Source organism: Microchirus variegatus (assembly GCF_963457635.1).
Source record: "Microchirus variegatus genome assembly, chromosome: 22".
NCBI lineage: Eukaryota > Metazoa > Chordata > Actinopteri > Pleuronectiformes > Soleidae > Microchirus > Microchirus variegatus.
The window spans coordinates 2,491,686-2,504,719 of NC_139823.1; the positions used below are offsets into that span (position 1 = coordinate 2,491,686).

Consider the following 13,034-nt stretch of genomic DNA (forward strand, 5'->3'; position numbering starts at 1 on the left):
TCGTCCTATAGATAGACGTGTATGTATGTATAATAACGTGTATATGTACAGTTACACCATAAAACAGTGAGATATTTGGCCTGATTGGTGAAAAAACCCTCACACCACATATTTTGCTGGATCATAAGACCAGAGCTGCTATAAATAAAGCGTCAGCGCTGACTGACTACGCGCAAACGCGTCGGAAGAGGGCAGAGCGATAGTAGGAGGAGGAGGGCTTTCTCCTTCTCTGCCTTCTTTGAACCTGAGCCATCTCACTCCAGCATTCATCCTGTTTCCACCAATAGGCCCAATGAGCTGACTGTGCACCACCCACTATCGCTGTGTGTATTTTTTTCTCCTCCACTCCCTTCCCCTTTTTTTTTTCTTTCTCAAAGCCAGTCAGAGCTGGATGTGTGTGTAGACCGTCACATGTTGTTTCCACTCCTCAGTCGGGACACCAGGAGACATGTGTTATATATCGCTCAGCTGCGGGAGAAGACGAACCGACGCGCTCAAGCGGCTCCGGAGAAAGGACTGAAATAAAAAGCGCAGTCTTTTTTTTTTTTCCTCCAACAATTCGAGGGGAAAAAAGACGGGGGGAAGGAAGCATTGTGTCTGCGCGCAATGGACGCGAGAATGGCGAGTCCTCCGCACACAGGAGAGCAGCCGTTATTACCCGGCAACGTGAGCAACAACGTCAAGAAATGCGGATATCTGAAGAAGCAGAAACACGGACATAAGCGCTTTTTTGTGTTGAAGGAGCCGGGCGAGGGTTTCCCTCCGCGCCTGGAGTACTACGAGAGCGAGAAGAAATGGAAAAACAAATCGGCTGCGAAGAGAGTTATCGCTCTGGACTGCTGCCTCAATATCAACAAGAGAGCGGACGCCAAGCACAAACATCTGATCGCTCTTTACACCAAGGACGAATATTTCGCCGTGGCTGCCGAACACGAGCAGGAGCAGGAGAGCTGGTACCGGGCTCTGGCAGATTTAATGGCTGAGGGGAAAGTGTGCGACGGCTCCGCGTCCAACTCTGCGTCCTCGCTGGTTGGCTTCGACGAGGCGAGCTACGGCGTGATAACGCCGGTCACCGCCGCCTACAAGGAAGTCTGGCAGGTGAATCTGAAATCTAAAGGCTTGGGACAGAGCAGGAATTTAACCGGCGTGTACAGACTGTGTCTCTCCAGTCGGACTATCAGCTTCGTGAAGCTGAACTCGGAGGTCGCCTCCGTCGTCTTACAGCTGATGAACATCCGCCGGTGCGGCCACTCTGACAGCTTCTTCTTCATCGAGGTGGGTCGCTCGTCAGCCACGGGTCCCGGGGAGCTGTGGATGCAGGCTGATGATTCGGTGGTGGCGCAAAGCATCCACGAAACCATCCTGGAGGCGATGAAATCCATGAAGGAGCTGTCGGAGTTCCGTCCGCGCAGCAAAAGCCAGTCGTCCGGTACGAACCCGATCTCCGTGCCCACGCGGAGGCACCTGAACAATCTGCCCCCCAGTCAGACCGGGCTTCCCCGGCGGTCACGCACTGACAGCATGGCCATGACCTCCCCCGTGAGTAAATTCTCCTCCTGCCGAATACGAACAGCCAGCGAGGGCGACGGCACCATGACACGCCCTATGTCAGTGACCGGGAGCCCGCTCAGCCCCGGGGGTCACAGGACCCTTTTGAGCAGATCTCATACCATCACAGCTCACCCCTGCAGGACTTTTGAATCCTCTTCCCTTCAGCACAGTAAGTCCATGTCTATGCCCCTGTCTCACACCCCACCCATAACCACCCCGAGCCTGGTGAGCCTGTCCTCCTGCCAAGACTCTGTTGCCCCTCGACCCTCCAGCTGCAGTGCCTCCTTCTCAGGCTCGCCCAGTGATGCTGGCTTCATATCATGTGAGGAGTATGGATCCAGCCCCGCAGACGCACGGGACATCAGACTGTCACTCACCCTCCGAAGCAACACTCCTGAGTCCCTCAAAGCTGACACTCCCCCCTCCCGAGATGGCAGTGAGCTCGAGGGCTACATGGTGATGGAGAGGCAGAATATGAATGGTTTTCGTCGGTTACCAGACATGGACAAGGCGTATCGAAAGCGCACATTTTCTCTGACTACCCCTCGCCAGCAGAGGGCCCCTTTCCAAGTATCTTCAGCCTCCCTGGATGAGTATACTCTCATGAGGGCCACGTATAAAAGCGGAAGCCAGTCTTTTCGCAGATGTCACATCACCTCAGCTAAAGGGACCTATCCTGAGGATTACAGGGACGTCCAGATTGGATCTAATAATATCCAAGCTGACAGTGGTTACATGCCTATGATGCCAGGTGTGGCACCTCAAATGCCAGGGTCCAAGGATGACCCCTACATGCCAATGAGCCCCATGTGTGTTTCTGCTCCAAAGCAGATCATCAACCCTCGTTCACACTCCTCTTCTGTGGGGCTGGCCCCGCACACAGACTCCCCTGTGAGTATTTCTCTGGAGGACAGTGGCTATATGCGCATGTGGTGTGGAACCAAAATGTCCGTGGAGAGTACAGATGGGAAGTTTGCAAATGGAGAGTACTTGAACATGTCTCCTGTTGACCCTCTGGTGTCTCTCACGCCCCCTGAGTACATCCTCAGTCCAGGAGGAAATCCTAACCCCCAACATCACAAACTGCCTTATTCCTTCAGCTCTTTACCACACTCAATTAAAAGCCCATTGCAGCGCAATGGGTCAACAGATTCAGACCAGTATGTGGTGATGAGTTTACAAAGACAGCGAATAGAAGAGGAGTCCAACTATTGTCCTGTCTCCCCAGGAGACTCTGTGGTCAGCAGCTGTGCTGGGACTCCAAGCACCGTGTCCTCAGCTGTAGCTCCACTCAGACTGGCTCGTGTAGATGGGGGCATGGTGCACCGTAGTAGGGTGTGTCGGCCCACTCGTCTGGCCCTGGAATCTCTCAGAACATTACCATGTATGAGCGAACATCCCCTTCCTTCAGAGCCACGGAGCCCTGGAGAGTATATCAACATAGATTTTAATACTGCTACCCATGACGCTCAGGCCTCCACTGTGTCAGAAAGCGCTGAGGCATCTGAAAGTATATTGTGTGAAATCCAGGTCTCCCTACCACTCTCTGACTATGCTAATGTTGACATCAGTTCCCCAGGTCACCCTGGAGCAAGGGCTCCTTCCCCTTCAGGGTCCTTTAACCACACACCTGAAGTCTTGCCTCTGGTGAACAAAAAGCAGAGTATGCAGGAAGGTCAGGAAGAAGAAGAAGAAACAAGCACAGCAAAACAGGCAGAGGAGAGGGGGATGGTAGAGGTATATCATCCCCAGCAGCAGGTGAGCCTCAAATGTCAGAATGTACCAGTGAAGGATGACTATACTGAGATGACTTTCAGTCCGCCTGCCCCACTGCCTGCTCTCTGCAGCACAGACGCTGCTTCTCTCCCTACCAGCCCCACTACCTGTGTCCAGAGACTTAGCCTTGAAAGCAGCATTGTGAACGGCGTGCCCCATGTGCCAGAAGACTCCTTTCTCGTAGGGTGTCCTTCATTATCTGTCACCCTCCTGGATCCACACTGGGGGGCCAAAGTGATCAGGGCTGACCCCCAGGGTCGCAGGCGGCACAGTTCCGAGACCTTTTCCTCCACCACCACTGTCACTCCTGTGTGTCCTTCCTTTGCCCACAACACCAAACGGCACAGCTCTGCCTCTGTGGAGAATGTATCGCGGACAGTTCAGAGCTCTGAGGGACCTGAAGAGGACTACAGCAACAACAGCCCCATGTGCAGGGAGATGTCAGCAGGTTATCAAAATGGACTTAACTACATTGCCTTAAATTTGATGGAGGGGAACTACGGTGGATGCCGGTTGGGAGGCTGTGACGGACTCCTGAGCTTCAAGACAGCCTGCGGCTGCAAAGGTGGCATGAATAGTTTCAACACAAGCCCCTACGCCAGCATGGGATTCAAGGAGACTGCTGCTGCTGTGAAAGGTGAGTGTTTATCTTACACGTCTCACTCACTCACTACTCATTCATTCCACAGGTTTTCATTCATGAAGGGAGTGGCGTCGGTGTTTGAGCACATTTGTGGTCCACGTCACGACTACTGTTTACTCTCAGCGATAAGCTATTTGTGGATCAGCAGCAGCAGCAGCTCTGAGCACATTTTAGATTCAAATTTAAAAGCAAATTCTATCTTCTGTGGAATATACCAAAACAAAACAGAGCATGTTTGAGTGTCTGCAGCTGTGTGTGTGTGTTTAAACCTGTCTGTGTGTGTGAAACTCCCTGTGCTTTTCAAATCGATTGTGAAAAAGAGAAGCCTACAGTGTTATGTCATTAGTTGTAACATGGTTCAGTTGCATCCATTTTTTTTTTTTCATTAACAGAGGTTGCATTCCGCGCGGTTGTGTGTTATGATAGCAGCTTTCGGTGTGTAAACACAGGCTACCGGAGCCTAGGGAAGGGAAGTTGTTATGAACATTGCTGTTGGGTGTAGGCTGTGATGTTTAGATAGTATTAGTCACTTGCTCGTCACACCCATGACACATGGACAACATTTCAAAGCCGTGTGATGCTGAGGAGGAGTTTCTGCTGGGGTCCTTGATCTGTTTGAAAACAGCACAGAGATGTTAGAACACAAGCAGAGACACGTGATCGTGTTTATTCCAAACAATAAGAGCTTAGAATTTGAAAGAGTAAAAGCATTACTATCTGGAAAAAAAAAACAGAAATGGAGCCACATTTTTTCCCCCTAGGATTAATTTGGTTTGAATTAAAATTCATGAAAACACATTAGTGTTTTACAAACTATCTAATCTGACTGAGCATGAATGCATGAGACATGAATAAGCAGTGACTACTTGCCTTTGTAGAAAAAGAACACTTGCCATCAAAATATTACATTTCACCTCATTTATTTTCTTTTGTGTCGGTGGCTTTTCATGTGTCCCTAAAAGGCAGGGATTATTTACGGGGGATAGATGACCTGGCAGAGTCAGAAGTTGCTGTTGTCTGAAAAGAAAACACTCTGTGTCAGGATCATCTCGAGTCAGGAGTGTGTTTTTCCTGACGGTGAAACACAAGAGTTTAATTGCCGTTTGTGGTTTCACAACCAAGTTGTCTCTCTTTGTTTCTGTCTCACTTTGGCTCTCATGCTGCGAGCGCAGCCAGCGTGGGGCTCGATGGAAGTCATCGGGTTCCACAGAAAAACAAGTGAGTCAGTTGTTTATCAGTTGTCAGGTACTGGGTTTCAGGACTGGAATGCAGGCAGTGTGCAAAGGTTGCTGGGAGAGGTGAATGCTCACTTGTTTTTCTAACCTGGAGGGATTGCCGGGGGGGGGGTTCCTCCTTTTTTCCAACAACTTATAAACATGCCAATGAAACTACACAGGAGCAGATGCTCACTAATGTTTTATACGACCTAATGTGAATTACTCGGTCATCAGTTTATCATCTTTTGGTTCTCTCAGGTCTCGAATAATACATGTTTGACCCTCAGAGGAGCAGAGTAGGGAAGCTGGAGCTGACAAAACACTGTCATGGAGAGATGGATGACTTGTTTTGTTATTCGAGTCCAACAAAATAGACAATCAAGCTTTTGGCTGAAGGGAGGGAAAGAGCGAGGGGGAGGAACGGAGGAGTAAGAAGAAAAGAGAGAGAAAAAGATAAAGATCACTGTCTCTCCAGTAAGAGTTGTTTTTTTTCTTTCGGTCTTGGTTATGTAAGTTCCACCCCGCAAATATTTTGTGCATAGTAGAGAAGAGAACTCAACGCTGATTGGACACGAGACCTGCGCAGCGAGTCATTGATATTAACTGGCAAACACACTTGTGTTTCCTGTGCGTGGGAGGGAGAAAGAGAAGGCACGCCTGTTTACTACGAGGTGATGTGATTATGTTTATGGCATTCTCTTATCGCAGAGGGAATAGCTCGTATCCCCCACAGTGCATCATTTTGAAACAGATGAATTAGGTAAACAAAGCACTTGTCCTCATTTGGCATTGCAGTTTGAGGCATAGATGGGAGGGTGTGTGTGTGTGTGTGTGTGTGTGGGGGGGGGTAATGTTGCTGCTTCACAGCTCAGCAAACACTGTCTGTGGAGGTTTTCACACAACACTGAGACACATGTTTGTGTACTTAAGTTTGTTATGGTTGCACTGTTGTTATTCGGGTTCTGGCCCTGACTTTAGATGTAAGGGGAGGGACTTCTTCTTTAGCTCTCAGTGCACACTTTCTGGTCCTGCTGACAATGTGGGTTACTTGAACTTTGACCTCGCACTGCATGTGTTGTGAAAGATACCCAGACACCTCCCCACCACTGAATTATTCCAACAAAAACTTTTGCAACTCTGTGCTGTTCTCATTTCCTTTTTTTATTTGTTTATACCCTTCTCTATCTGCAATAGAAAACATCAGAACTATCCCAACTCCATCTCATTTCTGTCCATATTTAGTTATCTCGCGTTTGCCTCTCTGGCTAAAAACAGCCCTGCATCGGTGGGAAGATGACAAGAGAACTGACTCACACTCTCCATTTATAGACCACCCCCCCCATTCCCAAAAAAGAAAAGAAAAAAACTCTTTCTCTCTCTCGCACACACACACACACACACATTTCCTCTTAGTCGGAGTCTCCGTCTCCTGTGTGTGTGTGTGTACATATACACAGCTATAAGCAGATGGCAGAGGGGTAGTAGGGTCAGGGCTTTTGCACCTGCCCTGCCAAGCAGTGCTCACTGGCCCTTCAGAGGAGAGTGACAATACGCTAATGACTGGCCACCATCTGCCACAACAACAACAGTGGAGAAGGTGGGGGGTGTGGCCAAGCAATTTCAAGAAGCCTACACCAACCCAAACCCCCCCCCCCCCCCCTTTCGTCCTCCCACGTTTCTCCTCCCTTTCTCTCCAGGCATTGGTTTCTTCTTTTTTTTCTTTTTTTCCAGAAACCATGTGATCAACACACACCCACCTCTACTCACATCAACACACTCCCTCACCCCACTGGTGTATTGGAGCCCTGTGTTTTTCCTGTTATTGTCTGACCTCAGTGGACTGTCACTGGTTGGCTTTTCACACCAGAGGGCACCGTGGATTGTCTAACAGTGCATTAAACAATTAGCTGATCATATCTGATCACAGCCACTAACAAGACTCCTCTGGCCTCTCCACGCGCCTCACCCCGCCCGAGCACAACAACAAGACAGGCAACTAACCGGTCTGAACAATTGATAGAGTCATATTTCAAAAAACAAATGCCGAACGTTTCCTGTCAACAGTTTCACAAATGAGACGCTGCAATGTTTTTTATCGTAGCCTTATCAGTTGCCTCATAAATCTAGACTTGAAAATTAAAAAAAAAAAAAAAAAAAAAAAGGTCTGTGTGAAATAAACATTTAGTAGATACATGATTATACCTGTAAAAATGAGTTGTTGTTGTTTCCACTAGAAGCATCTGTAAAAATTCAGTCATGAATGCTTACTTATAGGGTTATGTACAGTATATCACACCTTTCTGTAGGTTATTACAATACTGAAAGTACCTGTTCTTATCCAGGGACATTTAACTGTGCAAACATGGCAACACATGGTTACAGTACATTTACATACAGTACTGTGTCTGTTGTCTGTCCTCGTCTGTGCTGAACACCTGGCTGTCTGATTTTAACATTTAAGGCAAAATAGGGCGTGACGTCCCTGTAGTTACCCTAACGTGTCCTCTGTTTAGGTTGGAGGTAAGAAGGATTACATTCACTTCAGAATTAGGCATTGTTGAGTAGCTTATATATGTTTAAAGGTGCCATATGTAAGAATGTGTCCAAAAACAGTTACTTCATTCAAATTCAAAACACAGAGGTCTTTTAGGTTTCATTTTCTGACGTAACTGGCAACCCGTGGTTGCTCTGCAGCTGAGACTCTATTGACTGCAATGATTGGTAGATGGTGGTAGGTGGCGCCACATGCTAAAAACCTGATTTAAAAACATAAACATGATTTGCAGTCTGCAAAATATTTATTTTAATGCAAATATTTTGTCTGTACTGTTGTTGTTGGTGAGTTCAGTTTGTTATATGAACATTATTCCTGAGTCTCTGTGACATATTAGGAGGATTTTATGGCCAGTTGCTTTAGATTTGTTTACACAATGCACCTTTAATATAATGAGTGAGTGGGATAGCAGAGTTAGTCGTGGTTTATAGGCCAGACAGAGGTGTGTGAGGTCAGAGGTGAAGAGTCAGTCCGTGTTTGTTTGGTGGAGCGCTGCTGTAGATCAGGGAGGAGCCAGGAGGGCAGGAATGTAAACAGCATATCTGAGACGGCTGATGTCTCCCTCTCTGTTGGAGGAATCCTGCTCATCTCATCAGTCTTGTCACTCTGTGACGCTCCAGTTCCAATCATCGTGTATAATTAGGAAACGACCAGTGACCCTGTTTAGTTTGTTTTTTCTCTTAGTGTTTGCCGTTCAGAAACACCAGTTCACCTACAACCCATTAACTTAGCTCGTGAAACTGCTCGAGCAGGCGATGCATCAACACAGACACGGGCACTTGTTTACACTGCCTCTAAAGCACTGGAGAGGAGGCTGCTAATGCGTGTGTGTCCTGGCCGTGAATGGAGCAGGGCTAAATTTAGACGCTGTGAGGACTAAATAAATAATGAACAGAGCCTTGGAGTGTGTGTGTGTGTGGGACAGGGGGCACAGACGTGGGTTGTTGGGGAGGGGTGGAGGGAAATGTGAATGTGCTTGAAAAAGGGAGGAGGGGTTAAAGCCACTGGGTTCATTCCCCCCTGTCTCTCACTATACACACACACACACACACAAACACAGCACAGCCACACTTTCTTCAATCAGCATGTGTTTCAAAAGCGTCGTTGCTTACCACGTATCCGTCGTGCACACAATAGTCGTAATGTTTTTTAGAGCATTTATGTCTGTGTTGCCACCCGGTGTCTAATAGGAGCCGTCAGTGATTCACCTCTACTTCCCGGTAGATCTCAGTCATTCTCACCCTAGTGTCTGACTCTGCAGGTCTCTGCGTAGCCCAGGCCCTGCAGAAAAACACACACACATGCACACACACACACACACACACACATTTAGATCGTTATGGACCGACAGTCCCATGACCTCACCGCATTCCCGTTCTTCTCCGTCAGGTTGATTCTGTTACTGTGGTTTTTCCACCACTTCCCACCTCAGTGTTTCTATTTTCCTCTGTTGCTGATATCCATGGCTGTGAGGAGACAGGATTGGAATCAATTATATTGTTTGTTTTTTTCCCCCAAATGTCTCTATACTTATGCCTTCACGATGCCTCAGAGTCTCGCTGGCCTCTCTGATGTTGAAGTCGTCACTTAAGGCTTGTTGTCTATAAAGCATTAGATTTTTATATTAACATCTGATTTTCATTTACAGAAAGTATGCACAGGGCAAAAAGAGAGAGAGAGATAGAACAGATGCGAGTGTGTATTTATGGTGGGAGTCACTGAGGGGGGGGGGGGGTTTGCTTTGAGGATACTGAAAGAAAGGTTTGTTTTAGAGAATGACAATCACATCCAGCTTTGTGAAAACAGCTCTTGTTTGCGACTGGGCAAGAGGGAGAGGACGTAGTGAGCGAGGGAAGAAACAGCCGTGGAGAGAATCTGTGTGTGTGTGTGTGTGTGTGTGTGTGTGTTTTAGCCAAGACTTCCGCTCCCATTTGATAGCTCTGCATGCAGATGAAAGCATACAAACAAGCACACAAGGGGGAAGGGACAGTTTTTCCACCAGGGGAAACAGCAACACCCTGGAGTTTGAATAGTGTGTGAAAATAACTCGGTACATTTTTTTGTTTATTTGGCTCTAGTGGGAATGTAATCAAGAATTCTCGTGTGTGTGTGTGTGTAAGTCAGTGTTGTTGCTGTTTTTTCCATTTTTGGGAAAGCACCTGCCACTTTAGGAATACATACTCACTTTTACACACACACAGATAGGCCTGTGAAACGTTACGTGGTGACAGAGTGGGGGATATATTTATGTTTGACCTAATACTCCATCTAATTGTTTCGTCCTATAGAATCACATATACTTTATGTACACATTTCTGTCTGGAATATTGATTGGGGTATTTCACATAACATAGGACTCACTTGTGTGTTTTTTTTCCTCCTCTTCTTTCAGAATGAAGGTCGATGGGTCCTCCCTCCTCCTCCTCCTCCTCCTCCTCTGCCCCCCCACCTCCTTCTCCTGTGAACGTAGGATTTGGCTGCAGCCAAGTGACGAGGGTCGCCACAGCGACAGTTGGACCATGCGCTGCAGCTAATGCCCTTTGACCTCTTTGCTGCCTTCAAGGTTCACAGGGACTGCCATCACCATGGAAACATGAACACTTGACCCTTGCCCCAAATCTTCCCTCTCCGCTTTTCTCGGCACCAAAACATTCAGGCGCCATCGCTGCTGTAGTTCTAGATTACTTTGAAAAAAACAAAAAAACACATGAACTTAAATGGACTACTAACTCTAACTATAGATAGGTAATTATTTATCTATTTATCTCTGTATGTAGGTCTGCAAACATGATTCTGCAGTATATTGTTATGTTATTTTTTTGTTGTTATTACCATTCATACACTTTTCGACCGGCTTTATTTTGGCTTTAGTCCATAGTCGCCGGTTAACTTTCACCTGAAAACCTGTGAACCAAACCTGGAGAGTACGAGCGCACGCACGCACACACACACATACACACGCAAAGAATGCATACAGATTACATGTATTTATTTATTTATCATGTCTGTATGTAGTAAAGAAAATGTGTGCGTCAAATACTTTTTATACAGATTGTACTGCAAAAAAAAGAGGTGGCATTTATGAACATATTTAAAAATCAGAGTTAACATTTGCTTAAAAAAAAAAAAACCCTACCTCAGCAAAAAACCGGGTTGGTACCAATTCACACAGTAGAAATATATATAAAATATTTATTTTCGGAGGTGAATGTTTTTTGTTTTTTTTTTCGTTTTTTTTTAAAGAATCACCAATCCAAAGCCTTACTCTGACCATCAGCTTCCATCTGATGGACCTTTTCAGTTTGGACCTATGAACACGCAGTATATCAAAGATTTATCCGATCATCAGAGACTGAATGTGCGCCAGAGCTGAACGAGAAGCACAAGTCTCTCTGAGATTAACTTCCTTCTCTGCCCCACACACATTTACGACAACATTATGTATTAAGAAACATAGTAATATATTGCCTGAGATGGAGGTTGCATTCACACTAAGAGAATACCTACATGCACACACACGTGCAGACAATAACACTTTACATTATAGTACAGCAAAAATATGGTAATTATGAGGTAATATTACAGTAATACCATGTTATTTTGAAATAGCTTGGTGATGAGAATTACTATAGGCTGCACATAAAAAATGAATTAAAACTGATACAGTTGAAATTAATTTGTCCCACATATATTTCCAAAGCTATTACTATTAAATAGGAGCGTATTACCATAATATTACTTCACAATTATTACAATGTTATTACCATATTCATTATTGTTACTGTACTTTAATGTAAAGTCTACCAGACAATGCAGCATGAACCAGGTCCACTTGGACTTGAGCACCGGATCTGTGGCCTGACTGAGCCCGAGTCTCAGCAACTTTTTTTTTTTTTGTACACTTTACCAACTCACTCCTGTTCAACTGTGATTTCCTGCTTAGCCAATCCTGCGGGACGTTTAATGACCTTTTCGACACAAGGGATGGGAACATGAATGTTTTGAAGTTCTTTGTACAGTTACTGGACAGCCCCAGTATCTTACATTTTCTCACCTGATGCCTCACCGCGGGGGGAGGGGCGTCTGTCACGCGGGCATCAGACGGCATAGAGCGATGCTGCGAGCGGCCTGAACTCGCAGCCTTCCGCCGCATGGTCTTGCACTTACAAACTTTCAAGATTGTAACACAAGACACGTTGAATGTAGTATACGCTGTGCTCCAAGTACGGGAGCGCACAACCCCCCCCCCCACAAACACCGCAACAACTGCAACGACACGAGTGAAACGTGCAGAGGTAGAGAGTGGAGAATATAACGCAGACACAAGCCGAACATAAGAGACAAAACCAGGGGAAGTATCTTCTTATTTATCTGAACTCACTGGTACCTAAACCTTTGCTTACATACTGTAAATAGTGCGATGTTACAGAGAATTACATCCAAGCAAACGCTGCAAAAAATTTTGAGAAATGTTAAGTTAAATAACTCATGTTGTTTGTACTGTACATAGTCTGTGTTTGAGTGAAATTTCTGATACAACAAAAGCACTAATTAAGTTATATGCTAAATAGTATGGTTTGGCTTTGATTTTCTTTTTTTTTTTAAAACATGTCATGGGATAATGTGTGAAATGGATGCCACTATGAGGACATTTTCTAATGCTGTAATTCTGAAAAAGATTTTAAGAGAAATCATTAATACTTGACATAGTTAATTCTTACTAAGGTACAACACAAATGGCATATATGCAATATTTACACTTTCTAAATTAGTTTACAAAGATGTACCAAATGTATAAATACTGTTAATAATGTTTGTTAAACCTAAAAAATCAAATTTTTTGCTGTTTGTACATTTTTGTTTTCCTCTACAAATTTGAAATTGAAACTTTTTTCCTGTTTGTTTTTGAGCAGTGTTTTGCATTTGGATAATTTTTCGACTTTTTATTCAGCATCTAAAGGTTATGATATGGGCTCTGGCTTATCTTGCTGTGACTTTCATTGTATATATTTCATATCTTGCATATTGTGATGCTACTAAGAGAGGATAATTTAAACATAGTTCATTGCTTAAGATTGTATTGATTCTTTATAGACACATGCAATAAATAATGACGTTATTTAAGACAACCGATTGTGTGCTTTTCTTCTCTCTTTCTCCTCCTCATCATCCACACCAAAAACAAACACTAGCTTTTCATCTCTTGCTTGAACGGTCCCTCACTGGAGCAGATGTTTTGATTCACATTGATCCCTTTCACCAAGAAAGCTCTAATTAGGAGTGAGAGAAGGAA

General features: G+C 45.3%; 1 protein-coding gene across 1 annotated transcript; it reads left to right on the plus strand.

Moving 5' to 3' along the window:
* Nucleotides 1–449: 449 nt before the first annotated feature.
* irs2b (insulin receptor substrate 2b) lies at nt 450–12,799 on the plus strand. Its single transcript, XM_083908661.1, has 2 exons — nt 450–3,964; nt 10,134–12,799. Exons 1-2 carry the CDS (start codon nt 607–609, stop codon nt 10,136–10,138), a joined length of 3,363 nt encoding a protein of 1,120 aa, XP_083764787.1. The 5' UTR covers nt 450–606; the 3' UTR covers nt 10,139–12,799.
* Nucleotides 12,800–13,034: the final 235 nt, after the last annotated feature.

What these genes read in the sequence shown, in the direction of transcription:
- irs2b (XM_083908661.1), top strand. Translation starts at nt 607, where the DNA reads ATGGACGCGAGAATGGCGAGTCCTCCGCACACAGGAGAGCAGCCGTTA.